Raw genomic sequence first — 26141 nt, forward strand, 5'->3', positions numbered from 1 at the left:
ACAATAAACATACGTGTGCATGTGTCTTTGTAGTAGAATAATTTATAATCCTTTGGGTATATACCCAGTAGTGGGATGGCTGGGTCATATGGTACATCTAGTTCTAGATCCTTGAGGAATTGCCATACTGTTTTCCATAATGGTTGAACTAGTTTACAATCCCACCAACAGTGTAAAAGTGTTCCTATTTCTCCACATCCTCTCCAACACCTGTTGTTTCCTGATTTTTTAATGATTGCCATTCTAACTGGTGTGAGATGGTATCTCATTGTGGTTTTGATTTGCATTTCTCTGATGGCGAGTGATGATGAGCATTTTTTCATGTGTCTGTTGGCTGACAAAACAGACTTTCAACCAACAAAGAACAAAAAAGACAAAGATCTAACTGTCCTAAATGTACATAATCCTATATTTTATGTAATGATAAAGGGTTCAATTCAAGAAGAATTTAGCTGTCCTAAATATATATACACCCAACACAGGAGCACTCAGATTCATAAAGCAAGTTCTTAGAGACCATCAAAGAGGCTTAGACTCCCACCCAGTAACAGTGGGAGACTTTAACACCCCACTGACAATATTAGACAGATCATTGAGACAAGAAATTAACGAAGATATTCAGGACTTGAGCTCAGGTCCTGAATTAGATGGATCTGATAAATATCTACAGAACTCAAATGGATCTGGAAGATATCTACAGAACTCTCCACCCCTAAACAACAGAATATGCGTTCTTCTCATTGCTACATGGCACTTACTGTAAAATTGACCCTATTAATCAGAAGTAAAACACTCCTCAGCAAATGCCAAAGAACTCAAGTCAGAACAGTCTCTCAGACCACAGCACAATCAAATTCAAAATCAAGACTAAGAAATTCACTTAAAACTCTACAAATTACATGGAAATTGAGTGACCTGCTCCTGAATGACTTTGGGGATTAATAATGACATTAAGACAGAAATCAAGAAGTTCTTTGAAACTAATAAGAACAAGGATACAATGTACCAGAATCTCTGAGACACTGCTAAAGCGGTGTTAAGAGAGAAATTTATAGCACTAAATGCCCATGTCAAAAAGTTAGAAAGGTCTCAAGTTAACAACCTAACATCACAACTAAAAGAACTAGAGAACCAAGAACAAACAAATCCCAAAGCTAGCAAAAGATAAGAAATAACCAAAATCAGAGCTGAACTGAAAGAGATAGAGACATGAAAAACCATTTAAAGGATCAACAAATCCAGGAACTTGTTTTTTGAAAAAAAAAATAATAATAAAATAGATAGACCACTAGCTAGGCTAATAAGGAAGAAAAGTGAGAAGATTCAAACAAGTACAATCAGAATAAATAAGGGGGATATTACCATTGGCCCCACAGAAATACAAACAACCATCAGAGAATGTTATGAACACCTCTATGCACATAAACTAGAAAATCTAGAAGAAATGGATAAATTCCTGGACACATACACTTTTCCAAGGCTGAAATAGGAAGAAATTGAATCCCTGAACAGACCAATAATGAATTCTGAAATTGAGGCAGGAATAAGTACCCTACCAAACCAAAAAAGTCCAGGGCTAGGTGGATTCGTGGCACCAGATGTACAAAGAAGAGCTGGTACCATTCCTATTGAAACTATTCCAAAAAAATTGAGGATGGGGGGACTCCTCCCTAACTCATTTTATGAGGCCAGCATCATCCTGATACCCAAATCTGGCAGAGATACGACAAAAAAGAAAACTTCAGGTGAATATCCTTGGTGAACATCAGTGCAAAAATCCTCAACAAAATACTGAAAAACTGAATCCAGCAGTACGTCAAAAAGCTTATTGATATGGTTTGGCTGTGTCCCCACTCAAATCTCTTCTTGAATTGTAGCTCACATTTTCTCCATGTGTCATGGGAAAGACCAGTGGTAATTGAATCATGGGGGCGGATTTTCCTGTGCTGTTCTCATGATAGTGAATAAGTCTCATGAGTTCTGATGGTTTTATAAAGAGCAGTTCCCCTGCACATGCTCTCTTGTCTGCCACCATGTAAGACATGCCTTTACTCCTCCTTCGCCTTCTGCCATGATTATAAAGCCTCCCCAGCCATGGGGAACTGTGAGTCCATTAAACTTCTTTTTCTTAATAAATTACACAGTCTCTGATACTTCTTCATAGCAGTATGAAAATGGGCTAATACACTTATCCACCTTGATCAAGTAGGCTTTATTCCCAAGATGCAAGGTTGGTTCAACATATGCAATCAATGTGATTCATCACATAAACAGAAGTAAAGACAAAAACTACATGATTATCTCAGTAGATATGGAATATGTTTCTAAATCTTCTCTTAGTGTTTTGTGCAGCAATTTTTGCCTATTTGTTTGACATCCGTTCTTTAAGAAAGTGGAAGGGAAGTCTATGTTGTTTTTCATAAGTTTATCCTTTAATAGTGGTCTTTTTTCCCTGTTATCCTATTCACAGCGTATTAGCCTGTTCTCACACTGCTAATAAAGACATACTCAGGATTGAGTGACTTGGAAAGAAGTTTAATTGACTCATAGTTCAGCATGGCTGAGGAGGCCTCAAGAAACTTACAATCATGGTGGAAGGGGAAGCAAACATGTCCTTCTTCACATGGCAGCAGCAAGAGGAAGTGCAGAATGAAGGGGGGAAATGCCCCTTATAAAGCCAGGTCTCATGAGAACTCACTCACTATCACAAGAATGGCATGAGGGTAACCACCCCCATGATTCAGTTACCTCTCACTGGATCCCTCCCACAGCACATGGGGATTATGAGAACTACAATTCAAGATGAGATTTGGGAGGGGACACAGCCAACCCATATCACACAGTGACCTAGCCAGTAACTACTCAATCTTTCTGTTGAAGCTGTATTTCAGTTTTCTCCTCATATTGTTCTCAGTGGTCATTGGTCTACTAGGCGTTATGTAAAGCCACTCAATTGCTATAACTGGTAAAATGCAGATGGCCTATACTCAAGGTAGAAATCTTGGCCTTTAAAATTCTGAGCCCAATCATGTAATTTATAGAGCAAAGGAAAACATAAGCATATATTCCACTAAAATTTTCATATGGAAAGAGGCCCTGGAAATCTCTTTTGAAGCTCAGTCTCAGAAGACTGCCTGCCCGATTTGTCAGATAGCCTGTCACTAAGCATTCTGACTTTGAGGTAGCATTCATTCAGACTAGGTAGCTTAGTGTATGTCACCCTGAATGTACTTCCCCATTGCTGCGTAGAGCTTTCTGATTATCCACAGGCTAAAATGCTCTTTAAAAAACTTGACTTTGTTTAAGCAGTTTTAGGTTCACGGAAAAATTGAGAAGAAGGTACAGAGATTTTCCAAATACCCCTGCCCCTACTGCACAGCCTCCTCCACTATCAACATCCCCCAACAAAGTGGTACATTTGTAACAATGGTGGAACCTACGTTGACACATCATTATTAGCCAGTGTTCATAGTTTACATAAGACTTACTCTTGGGGTAGTACGTACTATAGGTTTGGACAAATGTTCGATTACATGGATCCACCATTATAGCATCATGCAGAAGTTTCACTTCCCTAAAGGCCCTCTGTGCTCCACCTATTCATCCCATCCCTCTCTTAACCTCTGATCTTTTTACTGTCTCCAAAGTTTTGCTAAAATGCCCTTTTTATCAATCAGATTTTGGAGCTTTTGGAAGATTCCAGCTCTGAAAACATCTCACCTTTTTGACTTGGCCCGACACAGACATATTGTATGATTTAAGGAAATAAATTGGTTTTAAGTCATTTTTCAGTTAACACTAGTGGAAACAGCTATTTTTTCAATATTGTAAATTCTACATCTATTATTTTTATTACTAAGAATTGTGTTTCTCATTAACTTCTTTCGTATGTGAGAAACTATATGATAACAAACTAGTATTTTTGTACAGAATTGTTGAATAGGTGACAGCAATCAAGTTAAATTAATAATGCACCTTTGACAGACAGATAATTTTCGTGGCAGGTGGTATGACAACGAAAAGGGTATGAGGCAAAATTGTAGCAAAGGGAGATTGTATTGGTTGGAAAGAGCCTGTTAACATAAGTATCTGTAATGCCAGTCGGGCTAATTGGGTGGTGCTTCTAATTCTAAACAATTATATCAAGAAACTAGTTTTTCTCATGTTTTCTCTGGATAACAACTTTAATATAGTTGCAAAACATTATAGCAATAACTTTTATATTTAGAAGGCCAAAAAATAAAATATTTTATATTTGAAAGGCTTTTTAAAAGTAGCCAATAGTCTATGTATATAGTTATATATATATATATATGGTCATACATATAATGGTATCTATAGTAATCTCAGTAAAAGGCAGAGGAAGCGATCAGAATTGCCTGGCTGTTATCCCATTTCTACCAATGTTGGCCCCTCAACCTGTGCCTTTAGGAAGATCTTTCTGCCATGACATCTTCTTTTATAGATGGAAACTGTGAAATAAAATGGAAATTAGATCAAAATATATTATACGTAAGATTTTTAAAAATCTTAATCCAGTGAACTGCTTATTCTTAATGGAATCCAGGCCATTTCTCTGCCACTAAACAGAAAGATGTTAAGCATTCTGAAAGTGCCTTACCCTATAAGTAAAAGAGCTATCAATTTTGTTTATTGCCTTGGGGGGAGTTTTTATTTCACTGCTGTGAACATTCTATCTGTGAAATCACAGCCTTCAAATTTTTTTAATTGCATGTTAATAATTAGCTATCAGAGCTTTTAAAACATTGCATTTCCTTGATAGAATTAGTTTTCATTAAAAGCTAATTGAAATTTTAAAAGTAGAATTCCTTTTATATCAGACAGGCTGAAGAATTTGACATGAACAGCCTATGGCTCTGTAGTCATTTTATACTCATTATTTTCTATTGTACTGAAATCATTTCTAGGTCATTACTAAATTCACCTAATACAACAAGAATTTCTTCAGTCTATTCCAGTTACTGGTCATTGAGTCCCAACTCTAAGCAATGGTCTGAACCAGGGTCCCTGCAGAGTGAGTAGGGGGATGGGTCAGTAGAGGGAGTAGAAAGGTGGGTCAGGGAGCCTGACCCCCAGGTAGATGCAGTAAGCACATGCAAGACCATAACCCACAGTGGAATAAAGGCAAAGACTATGAAAGACAAAGGGCAGACTTAGCCGCTGATTGAGAGGACCAGAGAAGGCTGTGCAGGGTCTGACAGGTGCAGCTATGAGCTAAATAATGTGAGGGGTTTGGAAATGAATTTGGCAATTCCTGGGTAAGCATCTAGTTTTATAGACATGACCAAAGAGTGTTTAAAGCGCCTCACTGTGGCTTATTGTATCTTACATACTGGTGAAAAGCATCTTACACATGAAAAGAAAAATATCACATCGACACCACAAGGCAAAAATAATTGTGGAATGAAGATAGGTCTAGAAAACACTGTTCCCAGTCTTTCCGTGGGTTGACCCTGAAGCTCTTGGAGGAAACTAACCTTCTCACAACCCATACACTCCTTTGACTGCAAGGGTAAACTGTGCACGTTTAGTTCCTTAGGAACCCGCGACTCTACCCAGCAGACCTAAAGCAAAAACACACAAAGACAAAACGCTTGAAATGTGAACAATCTGGCTTATGTGTCACAAGAGTTATCCCATTAACTGTATTTTCCACTCTGGATATGGCTTTGGGGAGGCAAACATGTCAGAAGTCTTGTAAACCCTTGCTATAAATATTTTTTAAAACAAATATATGAAGTTTCCATTTATTTTTCATGCATCTTTTAAATATTCATCCATGTCTTCAACTATGACAGGGTTGGTTTTAGAAAGATTCAAATGAGTTTATATCTAAATTTTAGTAGAAATTGGTCAGACTTCTACAGTACCTCATTTTAATCTTCTGTTTGCTGTGAACATTTCTTACTCCTTGGGGGCGGGAACTTACCTTATAGTCTACACACTGCAACTGAACTCAGTGAATGACCATAAATTAAAGTCCAGTAATTATTTACAAGCCCTTCCTATTACGAGGTATGAAGCTAAGAACTTTTGCCTAGATTTTCTTCCCACAGCCCAAAGGAGAGAACTATAGTCCAGCAAGTTTCTATGTCTGGCCTATGGGGTCCTCTAACTCTTGCCATCATCCCTCATCCACAGACCTTCATACTTTCAATCCAGTGGTATCTGCCTGGACCCCACCACCACCTCCCATGGTAAATACCATGATCAGCCCACTGTAAGAACAGTATTTGAGATGGTTCATTACATAAGCAACATGCATATTTTACATTTTATGTGTGTGTCCTCAGACCAAATACCCAAACCTTTCCCTGGGAACACTGTGGATTGCCCCTGTTACAAGACGTCAATAGAGCAGGATTCCCCAACCCCTGGGCCACAGACTAGTACTAGGACCTATATTGCATGCTTCTTATGGGAATCCAACTAATGCCTGATGATCTGAGGTGGAACAATTTCATCCCAAGACCATCCCATCCTACCATGTCCATCCATCTGTGAAAAAAAACTGTCTTCCTTGAAACCTGTCCCTGATGCCAAAAATGCTGGGGACCGCTGAGCCAGAGACAGCCCTGTTCTCATGCCACCACATTATCTGGTGGACCAAGAAATCAGTAACTTGGCAGCCACTTAGGGCCATTTCAATTGAGATGTGATTAATTAATAATAAATGTTAGGTTGCTTCTCAACTTGGATAGAGCCTACATGTTTAAACATATTTTAGATGAGAAATAACAGGCTTTTTTCTCAGCTGGCCAACAGGAATTTATGACAGATGCAGAATAATTGGCAACCCCAGTCCACAAATGTCCCATCCACTTCCTCAAGCTGGGCATAGACAGAGCAGGATTAAAAATAAGCTGTGGAACAGAATCCCTGGCATTCTGGTTCAAGGCCATGGGGGATGGGATCTCTCAAGTCCATGCCTGGCCACACCTGCATAATGTTGGCTGTTTGTATTTCCATGGGTCACAAAGGAACTCTTACATCTTCTCTTCAAACAAATGGTTAACACAGTTATTGTAGTCTACTCAAAATTAATTCATACTTTAGGCATAATAAAATCTAGGATGACTGACACGTCTGTCTTAACTCTAAAGAAGATGAGATTGGAGAGTTCAAAGTCTACCTGAAGAAAAGGAAATAATTAAATATTAAGAAAAGTGTCTTTGTTGCTTCCCCACAGATTTCTCCTTTTGCCACATTTGGTTCATTTAACCCTAAGAAATTCCATTTTGAGTTTGCCCTTCTTTATACCATAGTGTTTATCTGTCATCCTTGATGATGAAGCTTTGCTTTGTTCCTTTAAAAACAAAAAAGATTCAGAGTCTCTGAAATAGTAACCCAGCTGATATATCAGGAGAAATCTGGAAATCAAAGTGATCCCTTCTCATTAAACATTCTCTGTATTTGGAAGAGAGTGCTACATAATAAAATATGCATGTAGAAAGTAGCAAGTCAGTTTACACACTATTGGATTGTTGTGTTGGAAAATCTGGTATCCAATAAAAAGAAAATTAATGAAATGTAAATATAGCCCATGCTATCCTAACTTACTAAAATATGGAGGGAAATATGGAGGGAATGCATAAAAAATAAATAGAAACTTCATATATTTGTTTTAAAAAATATAAAATAAGGGCACGATATTTATCATCGCTTCTTCTCAGAATAAGCGTTTTGGCTGAGTATTAAGAAAAGGATTTAATCAACTAGATTGGCTCCACTACACTGAGAGAACTTCTGGTTATTTTCTTCCCATTTTGCTCTTTTTTTTTCCTTTTTTCTCCTACCTCCTCTTAAAATGGTTAACAATGATTGAGTTACACACCATCCATAGCTAAGGATTCTGTTTACAATAAATACTATATAATTTACACTGCATCCTCTGTTGGAGGCATCTCATGCCTATGGGTCTCTCTCTCAAGACATCCAGGCTTGCTCTGTCCTCTAGGGTCCACCAGTAGGCATCCTTACCCCACTTCACTCTAGGAGGCGTGGCCAGTCTGGCCCAGCCTCCTCTCCTGTTGTGAGCAGGGCTAACCTGTGCCACTGTGGCTTGCCACTAGCCTTCTCAGGTGTGACTCACTTACCAAGCTCTGTGTCCTTCAGACTCCAAGTTCTCCAAGAGATTCCCTAGAGCTTGAAGCCCTCTTCCACCCATAAGAGGGAATGCTCACAGACCTCTCAATAGAAAATGCTATTCCTGCCCCAGCCTCTTTTGGAGCCTGGAAATGGGTGATTGGCAAAACATCAGAACCAGCAAGTTCTGCCCATGTGGCCTCACAGCTCTTGTTAGGAAAGAAGGTACTGGCATCTTTAGGAGCATTCTCACACTTTAAGATTATTTCTAAAACTTCCAGAGAACAGGAAGAGTCAACTTTAATATCCAGTTACATATATTCCAAAGAAAAATAAATCAACTCTGATGGCTTAAATTGTTCAGTTACCAATTTTCTGCTTGCCCTGCTACTAAGACCAGGAAAATGGTGCCTAATTATGGCAGTCCTCAGAGGAATACACAGTGGCATCAAAGGGTGGTGACATCAGTGCAACTAACTTGCCCAGATAACCAATAGGAGCCACTAACAGCTTGACTTTATTCTTTTTCACCCTAACCTACAGAGAAATGAAGGAAGTTTCTATTAATATACCTTTTTTACTTCAATTCTTGATTAGTCTTCTATATAAATGATGAAACAAATCTTGTTGCATAAGAAACCATATTTTATTGATTTTAGCCATGCATTATGTTACAGGCACAAATTAAAATGTGTGTTTTGGAGGTAATCAAGAACAAATTTTACTTTGTCAACAGGATAAGTATGGAGTTTCAACTAAAAGCTATGTTGTCTATATAGAAAAAGATCTTTATTTTATAAATATATCTTAATGCTTTCCTGATGCTTAATGTCCAGTAGAGCAATGGTTATAATTTGCACACCATTAAGCTTTGTAAAATTAATTTGGCAAGGACATAGCCTTGGAGAATCATACAGTGCAAGTGCGTACAGTCTCAGGATTGTCTCTGTGGTTTATCAGGGAACAGGCCAAATTCCCTCTGAACTCCTAGAGGAATTAATTTTCCCATAATACTCTAAGACGTGACTGGAGTGTTGTAGTGGGAGGAGGGTGGAGGTGAGGTGTAAATGAGTGCATACACATGCATATGCATGCTAGATTATAGGCATGTGTCTAAGGAATCCATGCAAGAGTCTCTCCAAATCATCTGACACTGTGTACCCACAAATTAAAATTTGGACAATAAGTAATTATCTGACATTATGTTTTGTTGAGGAAGCATGAGATTGTATGACAATTAAGAGATACAGTGAAGATTTAAATCCCCTGTTTAATTGCATAGCTGGTATTGTAACTTATGCAGCCTGCGGAGGCATGTAAGGTTTATTGAAAAGCTAGCAAGGGTAAAAGTAAGCCCTTCTTGTTTTGGTCACTTATAATTGACAGCACAAAGTGTGAGGAAATAGCACCAGACTTGGGACTAGAGGCCCTGAGCTGGAGCCATTGTTCTCCACTTGTCTGGCCTTGTGACATCAGTGAGTCACTTGCTTTCTCTGAACCTCAGTTTCCTGATCTATAAAATGGATCCAGCTCTACCTACTCCACATGGCTTTTTAAGGAACAATTCTGACCTATCTAGGTCTATGTCTCCTTGAAGTTCCATTAGTTTTGTTTCATGTAATAATAAATCCTAAACATTTTTCCACCTAATAATCAAGCTTCATATCTTTGAATAATAGGTGAATATTAGGTGAATAAATGTTTAGAATTTTTATGTTCTCTTGATGAACTGACCCCTGTTATCATTATGAAATTTCTCTCTTTCTTACTGGTAATATCCTTTGCTCTTAAATCTATTTTATCTCATATTACTATAGCCACTCCGTATTTCTTTCGGTTAGTGTTACCATAGGATATCACTTCCGTTCCTTTATTTTTAACCTGTTTGTGTTTTATATTTCAAGCACGTTTCTTGTAAGCAGCATATAGTTGGATATTGCTTTTCTATCAGGTCTGACAATCTTTGCCTTTAATATATTTATATCATTTGCACTTAAAATTATTATTAATATGTTTGTGCTTAAATTCGTGGTAGTACTATTTGAGTGCTGCTGTTGTTGTGCTACTTGTTGCCCTTGTCACTCTTTTTCTGACTCCTTTGGATTTTTGTAATTCCATTTTATTTATCTTATTAGTTCATTAGCTTTATTTTATGCTATATTTTGTAATTTCAGCAGTTTCCTTAGGATTCACAGCATATACTTTTAACATCATAGTGTACTTTCAAGTGGTATTACACACTTTGCATATAGTGTAAAAAACTTACAATTATATACTTCCATTTTTTCCTCCCAACCTTTGTGCTATTGTTAAACATTTTACTTTTATTTATGTTATATGCCCACATTACATTGGTACTGTTTTTAACTATCAACCATATTTTAATAATATTTAAATAAGAAAGATCATATATATTTATCTATATAATTACCTCTTTTTTCTACTTATTTGTGTACATTTATGTCTCTATCTATCTGGTATTATTTTCCTTCTGCTGGAAGGATTTTCTTTAACATTTCTTGTAATGTGGGTCTACTGGTGATTAATTCTTTCAGCTTCTTATGTATCTGAAAAAAAGTCTTTATTCAATTTCATTTTGAAATATATTTGTCGAATATAGAATTCTAGGTTGATTTTTTTCTTTTAGTACTTGAAAGAAATCATTCCACTGTCTTCTTACCTCGATTGTTTTTCAAATGAAATTGGCTGCCATGCTTATCTTTGTTCCCCTTTATATAACAGGAACTTTCTCTGGCTGCTTTTAAGATTTTCTCTCTAGCATGGAAACTAAAACTCTTGAGTAGTTTAATTATGATGCTCCTGGGTATAGTTTTTTTTTTTTTTTTTTTTTTTTTTTTTTTTTTTTTAATATTCTTGTGGCTAGAATTCACTGAGTATCTTGGCTCTATGGGCTACAGTTTTCATCAAATTTGGAAATTTTTCAACCACAATTTTTTACAACCTTTTTTTGGTCCCTTCTCTCTCGCTTTGTTTAGTGACTCCACTGCATGTATGTTAAGCATCCTGATATTCTTCCATAGCTCACTAATGCCCTGTTAACTTTTTTATTCTGTTTTCTATGTATCATTTATTAATATGTCTTTGTGAACCTCAAATATCTGAGACAGGTCTCAGTCAATTTAGGAAGTCTATTTTGCCAAAGTAAGGATGCATGCCCATGACACAGCCTTAAGAGGTCCTGGCAATATGTGCCCAAGGTGGTCCGAGCACAGCTTGGTTTTATACATTTTAGCAAGACATGAGACATCAATCAATTTTTTAACATTGGTTCCATCTGAAAAGGCAGGACAACTTGAAGCAAAGGCAGGACAACTCAAAGTGGGGAGGGGGCTTCTAGGTCCTAGGTAGATGAGAGAGAAATGCTTACATTCTTTTGAGTTTCTGATTAGCCTTCCAAAGGAGGCAATCAGATATGCATTTATCTCAGTGAGCAGAGGGATGACTGAATAGAATGGGAGGCAGGTTGGCCCTAAGCAGTTCCCAGCTTGACTTTTCCCTTTAGCTTAGTGATTTGGGGAACCCAAGACTTATTTTCCTTTCACATCTTTAAGTTCACTAATCATTTTTTCTGCAATATCTACTCTGCTGCTAATCAAGTTCGATGTATTTTTTATCTCATGCGTTGTCGTTTCAAGTTTAACTTAGGTCTTTTTGTATCATATCTACTTAAATTTTTGAACATATGCAGTTATAATACAGCTATAATACAATTATAACTACTTTATTGCCCTTGTTTGCATAAATCTAATGTCTGTGCCAATTATGGTGAATTTTGATTGATTGATTGATTTCTTCTTTATGAATTATGTTTTCCTGGAAATTTTTATGACAGCTTTATTGAGATGTCAATCACTTTTAAATTCAACAATTCAATGGCTCTTCGTATATTCACAGAGTTATGCAACCCTTACCACTATCTAATTTTAGAACATTTTCATCACCCTGAAAAGAAAATCCACACCCATTAGCCGTCATTCCCAATTTTCCCCTTCCCCTACCCTGCCCCTGACAACCAGTAATCTAATTTATGTTGCCATCAATCTGCCTATTCTGAACATTTTAAATGAAGGGAATCATAAATGTGTGGTTTCTTGTAATTGGCTCCTTTCACTTAGCATAATGTTTTCAAGATTTATCCAAGTTATAGCATTTATCAGTACTTCATTCCTTTCTATTATCTCATAACACTCTGATATGGCTTGGCTCCATGTCCCCACCCAAATCTCATCTTTAATTATAGCTCCCATAATTCCCATGTGTTGTGGGAGAGACCCAGTGGGAGATAACTGAATTATGAGGGCAGTTTCCTCTATACCATTCTCGTGGTAGTGAATAAGTCTCAGGTTTACAAGGGGGAACCCCTTTTGCTTGGCCTCATTCTTTCTTGCCTGTCGCCATGTAGGACATGCCTTTCACCTTCTGCTGTGATTGTGAGGCCTCCCCAGCCACATGAAACTATGAGTCCATTAAACCTCTTTTTCTTTATAAATCAACTAGTCTCGGGTATGTCTTTATCAGCAGTGTGAAAACAGACTAGTACGGACTCCATGGTATCGCTATGACATATTCTGTTTATCCAGTCATCAGTTGACAGATATTTGGGCTGTTTGTATGTGAAAATATTTTATTAGGTGTTAAACTTTGTGAACTTTACCTTTTGGAGTACTGGATGTTTCAATTTCTATAAATTCTATAAATATTCTTGACCTTTATTCTTGGATGTAGTTAAGTTACTTAGGAATAATTTGCTCTCTGTAAGTCTTGCTTTTAAGAATAATTAGGAAAGACTAGAGTGGTATTCAGTCTAGGGCTAATTATTTCCCCTTTGTGGTAAGACCCTTATGCACTATACCAAAAGCGTGATGAATCTTGATGTTTTCCAACCCAACTGGTGGGAACAGCCACTACTCCCAGCCCTGTGTGAGTGTTAGGCACCGTGACCTCCAGTTCTTTCAGGTGATTCTTTCCCTGGCCTCAGGTAGTTTCCTCACACACATCCATGGATCTGCTCAGCTGAATACCCAAGTAGGACCCTCTTCAATCTCCAGAGCTTGTCCTTTGTGTGTAGCTCTCTTTCCAGTGCTCTTCCTTGTGAACTCTAGCTTCCTTCAGGCTCTCAGCTCTGCCTCCTCAGCTTGGAAAGGCTGCCAGGCTCCCGAGTTGAGGAGGCAGAACTCTCTATTTTATCAGAAATAAAATTCACACTGCCCTAAAAAATGCAAAAACTCTGTGATTGTGGGGTTTTCTTCATCTGTTTCCCATTGTTCAGAGATCACTGTCATTTATTGCCTGATGTGCGATGCTTTTAGAACCATTGTTTTATATGTGGTGTGTGTTCCTCAGTTGTCTCAGGTAGGAGGGTAAATCTGGTTCTTCTTACTCCATCTCAGCCAAATATAGAAGTGCTGTGGCCTGTAATGTAAAGGGATAAATTATTTATTGGTGGCCATCAAAGCTGCTGCAGACAAAAATGTAGATGGTGGCTCAGTTAAACTCATCAGTTATGTTTTATATTGCAAAGCCAGCCTTTTAGAGAGGAGTGAGTTGTGAGTTTTGTTTGTTATGATATTTAATATGTTCATGACCATTCCCTCGGGAAATCCATTTTTGCCACATGCTTCTTTGAATGTGGGAACACTTATGTCTCCTTTCACAGGTGATCAGCGAGTTTGAGGCCTCTCCCGACTCGTTTTCCTACAGAATTCCCAACCTGAGTAGGAATCGTCAGTACAGCGTCTGGGTGGTGGCTGTGACGTCAGCTGGAAGAGGCAACAGCAGTGAAATCATCACAGTCGAGCCATTAGCAAAAGGTAGGCAGTGGCAGTAAGGACCTCATTTCCTATTGTAACTTGACTGTTTTTAAGTCTCCATTTTACCTGAAATAAAACTTACACTTCCCTAAAAATTAAATAAACCAGAATATCACATTTTAGCTCAAGAAACAGGGTGGTGGCTAGCAAGCTCTGAGCTTCTGTCCCATGGGAAAGGAATTCCATGGAGGTAAACACAGAGCTGAGAATGAGTGGCCTTACAATAGAAGTATCTGAAAATCAGGAAAGGAGACCTCATTCACCCCTTGGAGTAGCTGAAAATCATTACATGGCATTTTCCCAAGGATGTTCTACTTTCTCCAAAATCAGGTATCACACTTCCTAATGAGAAATGTCTATTTTAAAGTCTATGGAATTCGCAAGCTTAAAAATATTTGAAAATCGTTCACTATCTGTTGATAGAAATGCTATAAGCAAAGACTTTAAGTAACAGCAGGAAGTAGGAGTCACCAAAGAATAAAAAGTTCCTTAAAGTGAATATAATATCTTCACATTTTTCTGTTAGACTGGTCCTTAAAATGCACATGCAGGCACAGGGCATTCTTGCTCTTCTGGTAGTCACCACCATCCAGTGTTTCCAGGAACCCCCTAAATTAGCACTCATAATAAGTCAATTTCCTTACAACACAATTCCAGGCCAGCAGGAGTTGCCCCTGATTTTGGGCTATAGAATAGTGGCAACTTATTACTAATATGTCCTCTGAGAGCCAGAAAGAGAAGAATAAACATTCCAAGATTCCAATTTTACCTCCAAGAATTCTCTTGATAATGTGCTTTTCAATGAGATCGTTAAGAAATAGGCAGAATAAAACAGTGAGGGGAAAAAAGAGGGGTGTCACATTTTGAGCTCAAATGCAGATAGAAAATAAGTAAGTTGGTAAGGGAAATAAACTGGGGGGACTTATTTTTTGTATTACACTCTTTGGTCATGATATCCAGCCACTCCCTGAGATTGAGAAAATGATGATTACCAAGGAAAATGTTGGACATAAGGACTGAGCTGTGTGATTTACCAAAAAAAAAAAACCAAAAAACTGCAACAAAACACATAGAATTAGCAATAATATTTCTTCCTTTCCTTTGTGCTTTCAAAGTTCTGTCTCTCAACACAGTCAGAAAGGCCTGGCTAGTGCAGTGAGGTATGACTTACTCAGTGGGGAAGAGTTGAAAATTACCATAGAAGCACGTCTTGCCTGGGGAAATTCAGTGTCCTCTAGTCATTTAATAAGTCATTTTGGGTGTCTGTTGCATGTCAGGGTCTGTGCTGGGGACACAGAGGATTTGGTCAAGGGAGGCTGACTGCTGAAACAAATGTTCCCTAAATCTCAGTGACTTCACGTAATAATATAGTCCAACAGAGATATTTTTGGTCAAGGCTCTCTTGGGTGGCCTGTTCCGCATGGTGTTTCAGGGATCCAGGCCTCTTCCACCTTATGATTTGCAACCCTGGATTTCTCCTCATTTAAAGCTACATTGATGGGGGAAGAAAGGAGTATGGAGGGTTTGATGAGAAGTTTTCATGAGCCAGATATGGAAGTGTATATGTTATTTTTACTAATATCCTATTGTCTAGAATAAAGGGATGGACCCACTAGGGAAAAGAAAGCAGGGTTTGGAGAGCCCAGAGGAGTCTCTTAAGATGATCTAAGAGATGTGTTCACTCCCTGACTCCCTTGATCTTACAGTCTGGTGGGGAACCAGTCAGTGATATGGTTTGGCTGTGTCCCCACCCAAATCTCATCTTGGATTGTAGCTCCCATAATTTCCACGTGTCATGGGAGGGATCCGATGGGAGGTAATTGAGTCATGGGAGCGGGTCTTTCCTGTGCTGTTCTCATGACAGTTAGTAAGTCTCATGAGATCTGATGGTTTTGTAAAGGGGAGTTCCCGTGCACATGCTCTCTTGCCTGCCGCCACCTAAGACATGCCCTGTGCTCCTCATTTGCCTTCTCCCATAATTGTGAGGCCTCCCCAGTCATGTGGCACTGTGAGTCCATTAAACCTCTTTCCTTTATAAATTACCCAGTCTCAGGCATGCCTTTATTAGCAGCATGAGAACAGATTAATACAGTTAGTAAACAAAGCATCACAAAAGTATATGCATAAAGACAAACTGCAGTCAGTGCTATAAAGAAATGGCGTGAGAGGACCTTACCTGGAGTGTCAGGTGGAAGACACACTTGGTCCCTGAGGACAAGCAAAGGCAGTTATGTGAAGAGGGAAGAAGTGAGCAGTCAGAAGCTCTGCAGAGAAAGATTTAGCAGGTGGGAAGTCCAGGACACTGGACCCTGCTGGGGCTGGGGAAGGAACAGTGGTCCCAGAGATGCTGGGAAGGAAGGCAGGGGCCTGATCATGCTAGGTTTTCAACACTGTTAGGGATTTCAGATTTTCCCATAAGAGAGATAAGGAGACAGTGTAGGGTTTTAAGCAAAGGAGGCGCATGATCTTTGTGTGTGTATGTGCATGTGTGTGTGTCTGTGTGTGTGATAAACCTTATTTTTAGAACAGTTTTAGACTTACAGAAAAATTGTGATGATAGAATACAGAGTTGCCATTTACCTCACACCTAGTTTTCCTTTTTGTAGACATCCTAATTAAATGGTGCCTTTCTTATAGTTAATGGCAGGTGTGATTTTTGTTTTGTTTTGTTTTGTTTTTTTAGACAGAGTCTTGCTCTGTCACCAGGCTGGAGTGAAGTGGTGCCATCTCGGCTCACTGCAACCTCTGCCTCCCAGGCTCAAGCGATTCTCCTGCCTCAGCCTCCCAAGTAACTTGGACTACAGGCACGTACCATCACGCCCAGCTAATTTTTGCTTTTTATTTTTTAGTAGAGATGGGGTTTCACCATGTTGGCCAGGATGGTTCTGATCTCCTGACCTCGTGATCTGCCTGCCTTGGCCTCCCAAAGCACTGGGATTACAAACGTGAGCCACTGCGCCCAGTCAATGGTGGGTGTGCTTTTAAAGATCACCCTGATCTCTCTGTCCTGAGTGGACTGCAGAGGGGGAAGGGTGAGAAAAGCAGATGCCCAGCAAGGAGGCCAAGGGGTCACCCAGTGAGGCTTGGAGTAGCAGAGTAGCAAAGAGGATTGAGAGGAGAAGCCGAGGGGCCTGGGCTGTGTTGTGAACACAGAGCAGAGGAGACTCAGTGGCAGAAATGGAGGAGGATGGAGAAGGAGATAGCAAGAATGAAAACCCAAATTCTCATGTGGGTTAGCATAAGTGGAGGCATGATTTATTGATGAAGAAGACCATGGAAGAAGTGGATTTTGAAGCCAGTGAGAGGAGGCACGGGCATTTGGGGGGGTTCCAAGGTGACGAAGAGCCATTCACTCAGAGGCGTCTATGCACTGAGGTGTGTCCTGGCTCTCGAGAGACATCTGGAAGGAGGAAGAAATACAGGGAGTCAGCATCTGGGTATCCCTTACACCTGGGATAGGAATGAGATTGGCTGAGAGATGGAAGAGAGATGAAGGTACAGGATGGCCTCTCAAAGGGAGTGGGAGCAGGCAAAGGAAAAGGGGAAAAGCCAGAGAGGCAGGGGAGCCAGGACGTGTTAGGCTGCAGATTCAAAACAAATGCTTGCAAAAGGAGGGAGCGGTCAGCTGAGGCTGCTGCTGCTGGAAAGTCAGGTGAAACCAGGCAAAAATGCCCCTCAGTTTGGCCATGTGGAGGACCGTGGTGACCTTTCTGTGAGCGGTGTTAGTGAGTGTGGAGGGGCATGCAGAAATGAGCCTGAGTCAGGTGAGAAAGTGGGTAGGAGGTGAGGGGCAGGCTGACTGGGCAGAACATTCCTTCAACACACATCACCTGGAAGAAGTGACAACCAAGAGAAGAAGCTTGGAGGTGTGGGAGGGTCTCATTCAAGGAAAGGCTCTGGGTTCATTGTTTTTTCGGGAGGCCTGCCATCAGAGCGTGTTTGTGTGGTAATGGGAAGATCCCAGTAGAGAGGGAGAAAGGAGAAATCGACAATACATAAGAAAGAGCCCATGACCACAGCACTGAGGTTTAGAGGAGGAAATGCCAGTAGGTTCACAGATTTGGTGACTGGAAATGCAGGATTCCTGGATGGTGTCCCTGAAGCATTAGGCAACTTGGGGATGGTGGAGGGAAGCCCAGAAGTGTGAGAAGAGGAGGGACAGTAGGAAGCCATCATTGCAGGGAACGGGGAGGACATTTACTAAAGAAACAGTAAGACTGGCAGGGAGTACTGACAGTTCAGCTGAGGTTGGTGATCCTAAATGGTGGTCAATCTCCAAGTACTCTTTTGCATGGATTTTTTGCAGAAAGGTTCAACTTTTCATGCTTAAGGGAGGTTGACTCAGGGTTAGGGTTGCTGTATGTAGGTTTTCTGGAAAGGGGATAAGCTAGGGAGTGCCTCAGGATGGAGCAGATAATCAATTGGGCAGCCCCCACACAGAAGCCCAGACACTGGCAAACCATTAAGGCTGAAAGGCCCATCCTAGAGGGGTGGGGATGTCCACAGCAGAGGAGATTGAGACAGGTTATTCTGCACTTGTTTGGAAGTCAAGGCAGACCAGCAGCAGTCTAGCGACAGGTAACAGAGTCCAAAATTCAGATATAGATTGAAGAAGAGGAGGACCACTGCTTTTATGGAGGGAGTGGCAGAACGGGGCCATGGCACTGGTCCTGGGGGAAGCCCCTCCTAGGAAGGGGTCCAGGACACGAACGAGGCACAGAGAATCTGGCCCCATGGCTGTGAACAAACAGGACCCGAATCAGAGGGGACACCAGGTTGCAAAGGGATTCAGTTTCTCATCAGAATCACCTGGGATACTTGTCAAAAGGCAGATGCCCCAAGCACACGAAAGAGCTGCTGAATCCACAAGGCCATGGTGGGAACCTGCATTTTAAACAAAGATTTAGAGGATTCTCTTGGCTGCCCCAGGTCTAGTGTGTTGAGTTGCCCAGTCATGACATTTCTGGCTAGAGACCCTTTAAATTTCAACTGTCTAAAATGGGCATTGAGCTATAGCATTGGAGGTTGTTGGGCTTGAAGATGAAGTAGCTCTAGCTTGTATTTTTAAAATTGCTAATGGAAAAGCATTCGTAAGTCCTGGAGTTAATTTGAGGGGTTATGCCCAGAATGTTAAAGAACAACAATGGAATAGAATGGAACAGAGTCAAATCAACTAGACTAGACTAAACTAGGGTTAAGAAAAGGTAGAAAACATCATAATGCATCACATATAGTGAAGTCTTTATTCAGGCAACTTTGTTTGCACTCACACAAACATCTCCATGCATGTGTAGCTTCTGGAATTTGATGTAAAACATATTTCTTAAAGTGGCTGACTGTTAAAAAGCCAGAAAGCCCATAACTCTAGCTGAATTTCTCTAGCCACCCCCCTTTTACTGCTGAGGACATTCTCCACTCTCTAAAGAACTGTCTGAAGAGTGCGAAAAAGAAAATGCCAAAAGCTACCAGTGCGGGAAATCTGATGCTGCCTAATCAGGACCATTTTGTTATCATGATGCAAAATCAGCAATGTCAATGACTGATGAAATGAGCCCTGCCTTAGAATACTTCATCTCAGTCTGCGGAAACTGCTTGAAACATTGGTTTTGCTGCAACAAAAAACAAGGTCTAGCTTCTAAGCCCTCTGGCATTTCCTTTTTCTCTCTACTGTTGCCCACAGTGCCCAGAAGCATAAATGTATGATTTGATCTGGTAGATCCTCTTGGCTAATGTGGGTATTCTATACTAAGATGGCTGCATAATGACTTGGTTCTGGGTACTCTGCCCTTCCTGGGATTCTAGAGCTTCCCTGAGGGAGCCCTCTCACCTTCCTTTGCCAGTGCAAACCCTCAACCCAGAAATGGTGCAGGGATCTCACCTCGGTCCCATTTTTATGGGCTCTGAATCAGATCAAGACCACCTTCCACCTGTGGTTTTCGGTCTGTGCATCTATTGAGGGTGAGCTCCCATAGGGGCACCTGTTTCCTCTATGTCCCCAGCTCCATGACAGTGTCTGAAACATACTGGCTAAAACAAAGGACAGGAGAAGCCCCTGGCTCCTGTTTATGCCCCAGAAAGTAATGTCCCGATGTAGGACACAGACTGAGCAGATTGTTTTCCTCTAGAAGACTTGCGTGTGGCGTGCCTGTCAGCTTTTGTGACTCACTGATGGAGGTAGTACTAGAACCTCTCATTGCTGGCCACACTGGACTTCAAGGCAAGTTCACCATGAGCTTTTTTCCTTGTCTCCTGGGACTTCCTGCTACCTTGGGGCCATGCCAACACCAGATGCCCCTGGCAGATGCTCCTGTTTGGGCATCTGAATCACTGTCCCAAGCAAACGGTTGTTCTTCGAGAGAGGCCACTCTGAAAATGTTCATTCTCCTTAATGTGTGTCCTAGAGATCAAGTTGCTATAACACAGTCGGGAAATTGATAAGTAGAACTTGTTCCAGTTTTACTCCTTCCCGTCTTTGGGGCTTTTGTGTTTTGTATTGTCTACTTTCTCTGATATTAAAAGTATATTTTAATGAACAGTTTTTGTGTTGAGATAAATTGCTTCATAAAGTGCTTTGATAAATAATTGGGCTCATAGAAAACACAGCTTGGAGCTGCTTGGCCTATGAAGCCCCAGCTATTTAATTTGGACTCCTCATGTTTAGTCAATAAAAGAAAAAAATGCTACAATGGGAATTTTCTGCTAGTTGTGTGTTCTTACAATGACAGTTCCTCATAACCCAGGTACCAGGGAGTAGTGTGGACAGTTGTAATGTGAATTGGCTTCACATCCATTTTTGGGTATTGCCCTTATTGAGTAGGTCACGTTGACCTCTGTGTAGACGCGTCTGTGGAGTAATCAGGCTTCCACTTCGTTTGATTCCTCAGCTCCTGCGCGAATCCTGACCTTCAGTGGGACAGTGACTACTCCATGGATGAAAGACATTGTCTTGCCTTGTAAGGCTGTTGGGGACCCTTCTCCTGCGGTCAAATGGATGAAAGACAGGTAACCAGTAACCCAATGTATGCCTTCAGTGAAACTCTAAGAGATTACATCTGACATACTTAGGTTGGGTCTAGTGGTCTCCTAATTTTGTGTTTATTTATATTAGTGAAAACTCAAGGAAACCTACCAATTCTTCTGAGATGAGGGCAGGGAAGAAATCTTGGCTTTAGCACTGAAAGGGTCTGATTTATTGTATCAACCCTCTGTTAATTCAGAGCCTTTTAATTCATGAGAGAATGCTTGCAAGGAAAATAGTCGAACCAACTCAATTATTGTGGACGTTTGCTGTACCCTCTCAGATAAATTGTCCATGTAACTGAGATGAATGTACCCAAGGTTATTGTGTGACTTAACACCTATCTCTTCTTCTTTAAAGATAGCAAACTAACCATAACTCAAATACCCTGAGAAAGGACTTGAAGAAATGGAGTACATTAAGACTTTGCTAATTTAAAATCTGGTTCTCCATACTCAATAGTAATTATTAAAATAATAGGAGCCAAGAAAGAGGGGGAGAGTGAGTGAGATGTGGTCTGTCCATATAACTTTTTAAAGTGCTTTATCTCTATTCGGGAGAAGAAATTAGGATATAAGTAAAGGGTTGAAAATTCATTTATGCGCATAGAAATATGATATAATGGATTCAGAAGAAAGCCTATTTTCAAGCAAAAGCACTTAGAAGGCATAAACTATAGAAATAATGGCTTGGTGTAGTGACCAAACTGTAGAAATAATAATGGCTTGGTTTAGTGACCACTTTTCTCATGCATTTAAAGTCGGTTCATCCAAATGAAATATGTAGCTCCCAAGGTCAAGCCGGCATTCTGCCTATTGTGGGAATGACCCCAGAGGACTGGACAGTCTGCCACCGGAGCAGTGGTTATGATGGCCACGCAGTTCTTTTTATACTGGGGTAAACTCATCACCCTCTTGAGATATCACATGTCATTTTTCATGCCAAAATCATGAATAATTGTGACTTTCAGTGAATCTAAAAATGCTCCCAAGGTTTAGTTCCCCCTATATGAATTGTTGAAACTGGCACTTCTGCCTACAGAAGAAATTCCCAGAGTTGCCAAAATGAGGAGATCTCCAGTGCCCACAGAATGGAGTAAAGAAGGACCATCCGTCTCCGGCATGGGTGAGGAGCCCATTGACTTGAGCCAGAATCTGGGCCCTTGACACAGATCTCGTCTTCAATATAACATTTTTTACAAAGGAAACCTTCAGCTACACAGCTATTGATTGTTTTCATTATGTAATCATATTTAGTTCTTTCATAATGCAAGAAATATGAAGCTTTCAAATGTGTTGTTTGCTTCACAGAGAGTCTTTATGCTTTTCCCCAACCTCAGCTAATTTGGATTGTAATTTCTTTAATCTGTGCATTTTTCTTCCTGTGAGGCAGTAACGGGACACCCAGTCTAGTAACGATTGATGGGCGGAGGAGCATCTTTAGCAACGGAAGCTTCATTATTCGCACGGTGAAAGCAGAAGACTCTGGCTATTACAGCTGCATCGCCAATAACAACTGGGGATCTGATGAAATTATTTTAAACCTACAAGTACAAGGTACAACATTTGAGGACTCTTTTTAATGATATCTTTTACATGTACACTTTGTATGCAAAGAGTAACATTGAACAAATTTTAAAATCAGCCCTTGTAAAGAGCTAATCTCTGTTTTCATATTACAGAAAACAACCACATGTTCATTTTGCAAAATATTATTAAACAAAGAAAATAAAAAGCATTCACAACCTCAGAAATACCAAGATACAAAACATCTTTGCATACAGAATGCCTAGTCTCTTTTTTCTTTATGCGTGCATGTCTAAAAAAGTCCTTCTTAATTTCCATTAATTGCACTGTTTACATATGTGTAAGTGTATCCCCAGAAAACACAAACAAAAAGCAAGTCTGAATTGTGGTCTTTTTCGTATGCTAATTAACTCAATTTTTATATGCAGTGTACTTTATAAAATGACAGTGGCTGGAGCTCTAACTAGATTTCTATAATATTTAGCTATGCATGTAATACTAAGTATTTTTGTTGATATCATACACAAAATATGCACAACTTCAAACGATTGTCATATTAAAATTTTGTGTAAATCCCAATCAATAACTGATTGAGTTCAGATTTGTATGCACAGCAATATTTTATTAGTAGAAATCAAATCAAAATATTTTATTTAGTAGAAAAATCAAAGTGTGTGCCTCTTTGGATTTAGGTGTTGTCACATTAATAGATTACAGCAAGTAAAAGTAAAATCAATACTGTTCTCAGTGGGATGGAAGGAAAGGAAAAGGACTATATTTCTAAAAATACTGCAAAATTGATCTTGAATTTCAAGTTAATTGAAGTCAGGATAATTCGAGGGCATTTTGAAAGACAGGCACTATATTATGACTCTAAAGAGATAGGCCAATATATCAGGCTTCTCTCGGAGGAAAAGAGAAGGGAATTTTATATGAAGCTTTATATGAAGCTTTCTGTATGATTTGGATAACCTGATTCTGAATTTCTTTAGTGTTTCTGTCCTCAGAACCGGTCCAGACTTATTTACCAGTATGTATTCTACAAGCCTTGTAAGAGAGACCAGTTCATGTTCTGCAGTTCCAAGGCCTGCTTTTGATTTTCAGAGGGGTGTGTGTATGTGTGTGCGTGTGTGTGTGTGTGTGTGTGTGTGTGTGTGTTGCATCTTGGAGGAATAGCTTAGAAAGTGAAGATTTTTCCAATTCTTTTTCCCACTAGCTACTTTTCCTCCTTCCCCTTTCCCATCCTGAGAAGAACAGAACTGCTAAGTGGATGCCATTTATCTTTTCCATTTAAATTTCATGGCTGAAATTCATAGTAAAATGAGGCATGTATACTTAGTAAGTTTAAAGAAGATTTCAATTAGTGATGAATAACTCAGTCAAGGAACTAGTGAGGAAATGCGTTAGATATGAATCCAAGAAGAAATGTGGCTGATTTAAAAAAAAAAAAAATAGATTCACTCTGTTCTATCTCTTTAGCCCAGGATATCAACTAAATAGACATTTTGACAGAAGTGAATTGCTTATTTTGGCAATCTAAAACACTTATTTAATAAGTGGCTGTTAAAAATGAGTTGGTAAATGACTGTTCAGGAAAATTAAAGATGTGAAAAAACTAATTCTTGTTTTCTAAAAACTGTTTCCTCTCTAGTTCCACCAGATCAGCCTCGGCTTACAGTCTCCAAGACCACGTCTTCCTCCATCACCCTTTCTTGGCTCCCTGGAGACAATGGGGGCAGCTCCATCAGAGGTAATAAGATAGAGATTGTCCACAATAGTTGATTAATTGTGTGACCCACATGCCAATAAGTGACACATCATCAGCAAATGACTGGTATATGTTAGTTTATTCTCCCCAAAAAATACATATAAACAGTCCCTCCATAACCTACGACAGAAACCATACATCTATTTTTAGGATATTTGTTGAAACTCAAATCATTCATCCAAGGATGCTTATTCACAGAGTGAAATATCAACAGTTGCAAGAAAGAAAGAAAAAAGAAATTTGGACATCTCTTTTTTGAGATTCTAAATACTGTTTCTTTTTTATTTTGTCAACACAGTGTCATTCATTTATGTAACCATACGTACTGTCCTGACTTAGAAAGTAATAAAAGACAGAAGACCTAAAGTGTACATGTAAAACCATCTGTTTGCACAAAGCCTTTGCAATTAGTTCATAGTTGAGGTATATAAACAAGGTTTTGTTTTTTTGAGATGGAGTCTCACTCTGTCACCCAGGCTGGAGTGCAATGGCACTATCTCAGCTCACTGCAACTTCCGCCTCTCCAGTTCAAGGGATTCTTCTGCCTCAACCTCCCAAGAAGCTGGGATTACAGACACGCACCACTGCGCCCAGCTAGTTTTTGTATTTTTACTAGAGACGGGGTTTTGCCACGTTGGCCAGGCTGGTCTCGAACTCCTGACTTCAGGTGATCTGCCCACCTTGGCCTCCCAAAGTACTGGGATTACAGGCGTGAGCCGCCACACATGGTCTAAATGAGGTTTATATGGAAGGAGTGAGCATGATCGTTCTAGTGTAGGTGGAGTTAAGCTAGAGACAGAAGATACACAGGAAAGAGGGCCTGAGCCATAAAAGAGGTCCCAGAGCTGGGGAGAGAGAATAGGGGCTTAGACTTCCTAAGGCAGAGAACACCCTTTCTTCTGAGAGAGAATGAAGGCTGGGAAGTAAACCGGAAGTCAGGAGCATTTCAGAGTGACTTCAGTGGTGTGCTGGATCAGCTCCTTCCAGCTCCAAGAGTGAAGTGCCCCATCCCTTCCCAGCTTTGCACTCAGTAGCCACAGCCATCCTAAGAACATTCCCTCACCATGGAAATCAGAAATGCTACAAATAAGAGCCTTTTTCCTCCTCTCCAAGAACCAGTTGTTAGACTTTTATCAGCATTCCAGTGGGTGAAGGGAAGATCTTTCTTTCATTTTTTTTTTCAGGAAAGAAAAAGTGAGATGATATTTTTTTAAATAGTGGTGAGGATGTGTCTGTGGATTTGAGGATCATGGGATAGGTTTGTAACAGCTGCCTTGTGGAATGCACAGGGAGTCATTAATAGATGAACAAAGTCATTGCCAAGAAGCTACAAGGATCCAGCTGCAGATGCTCAGCACAAATTGTAGGAGTCATAATTATCACAGTTTAATGACTTTCTCTTCTGTTTTGTTTTGTTTTGTTTTGTTTGAGATGGAGTCTCACTCTGTCGCCCAGGCTGGAGTGCAGCGGCGTGATCTAGGCTCACTGCAACCTCCGCCTTCTGGGTTCAAGTGATTCTCCTGCCTCAGCCTCCCATGTAGCTGGGACTGCAGGCATGCGTCACCACATCCAGCTGATTTTTCGTATTTTTGGTAGAGACGGGGTTTCACCATGTTAGCCAGGATGGTCTCAATCTCCTGACTTCGTGATTCACGTGCCTTGGCCTCCCAAAGTGCTGGGATTACAGTTCTGAGCCACCACGCTTGGCCTAATGACTTTCTTAAATGATTCTGGACAGCTGGGAAGAAAAGTGGATCACAGATTACCAGTAACATAAGCATGGCCATAAGTCTAAAGAGTGGGAGAAACTAGGCTCCTTGTTGAAATAGCCTACCAAAGGTTCCAGGCTGACTAGAGAACCTTCTCATAGGAAAAAAATGGGGGGCACCTGG

The 26141-nt window shown here is 40.0% G+C and overlaps 1 protein-coding gene across 1 annotated transcript in view; it reads left to right on the plus strand.

Moving 5' to 3' along the window:
* LOC108523301 (Down syndrome cell adhesion molecule) overlaps nucleotides 1-26141 on the plus strand; it is a 337477-nt gene that overhangs the window by 267736 nt on the left and 43600 nt on the right. The window contains exons 20-23 of the mRNA XM_017863826.1: nucleotides 13784-13937; nucleotides 20822-20939; nucleotides 22348-22511; nucleotides 24133-24231. Of these exons, the coding sequence (XP_017719315.1) occupies nucleotides 13784-13937; nucleotides 20822-20939; nucleotides 22348-22511; nucleotides 24133-24231 (535 nt within the window). The remainder of the gene's footprint in view (nucleotides 1-13783; nucleotides 13938-20821; nucleotides 20940-22347; nucleotides 22512-24132; nucleotides 24232-26141) is intronic.

Source organism: Rhinopithecus bieti, unplaced genomic scaffold (assembly GCF_001698545.2).
Source record: "Rhinopithecus bieti isolate Rb0 unplaced genomic scaffold, ASM169854v2 scaffold_73797, whole genome shotgun sequence".
NCBI lineage: Eukaryota > Metazoa > Chordata > Mammalia > Primates > Cercopithecidae > Rhinopithecus > Rhinopithecus bieti.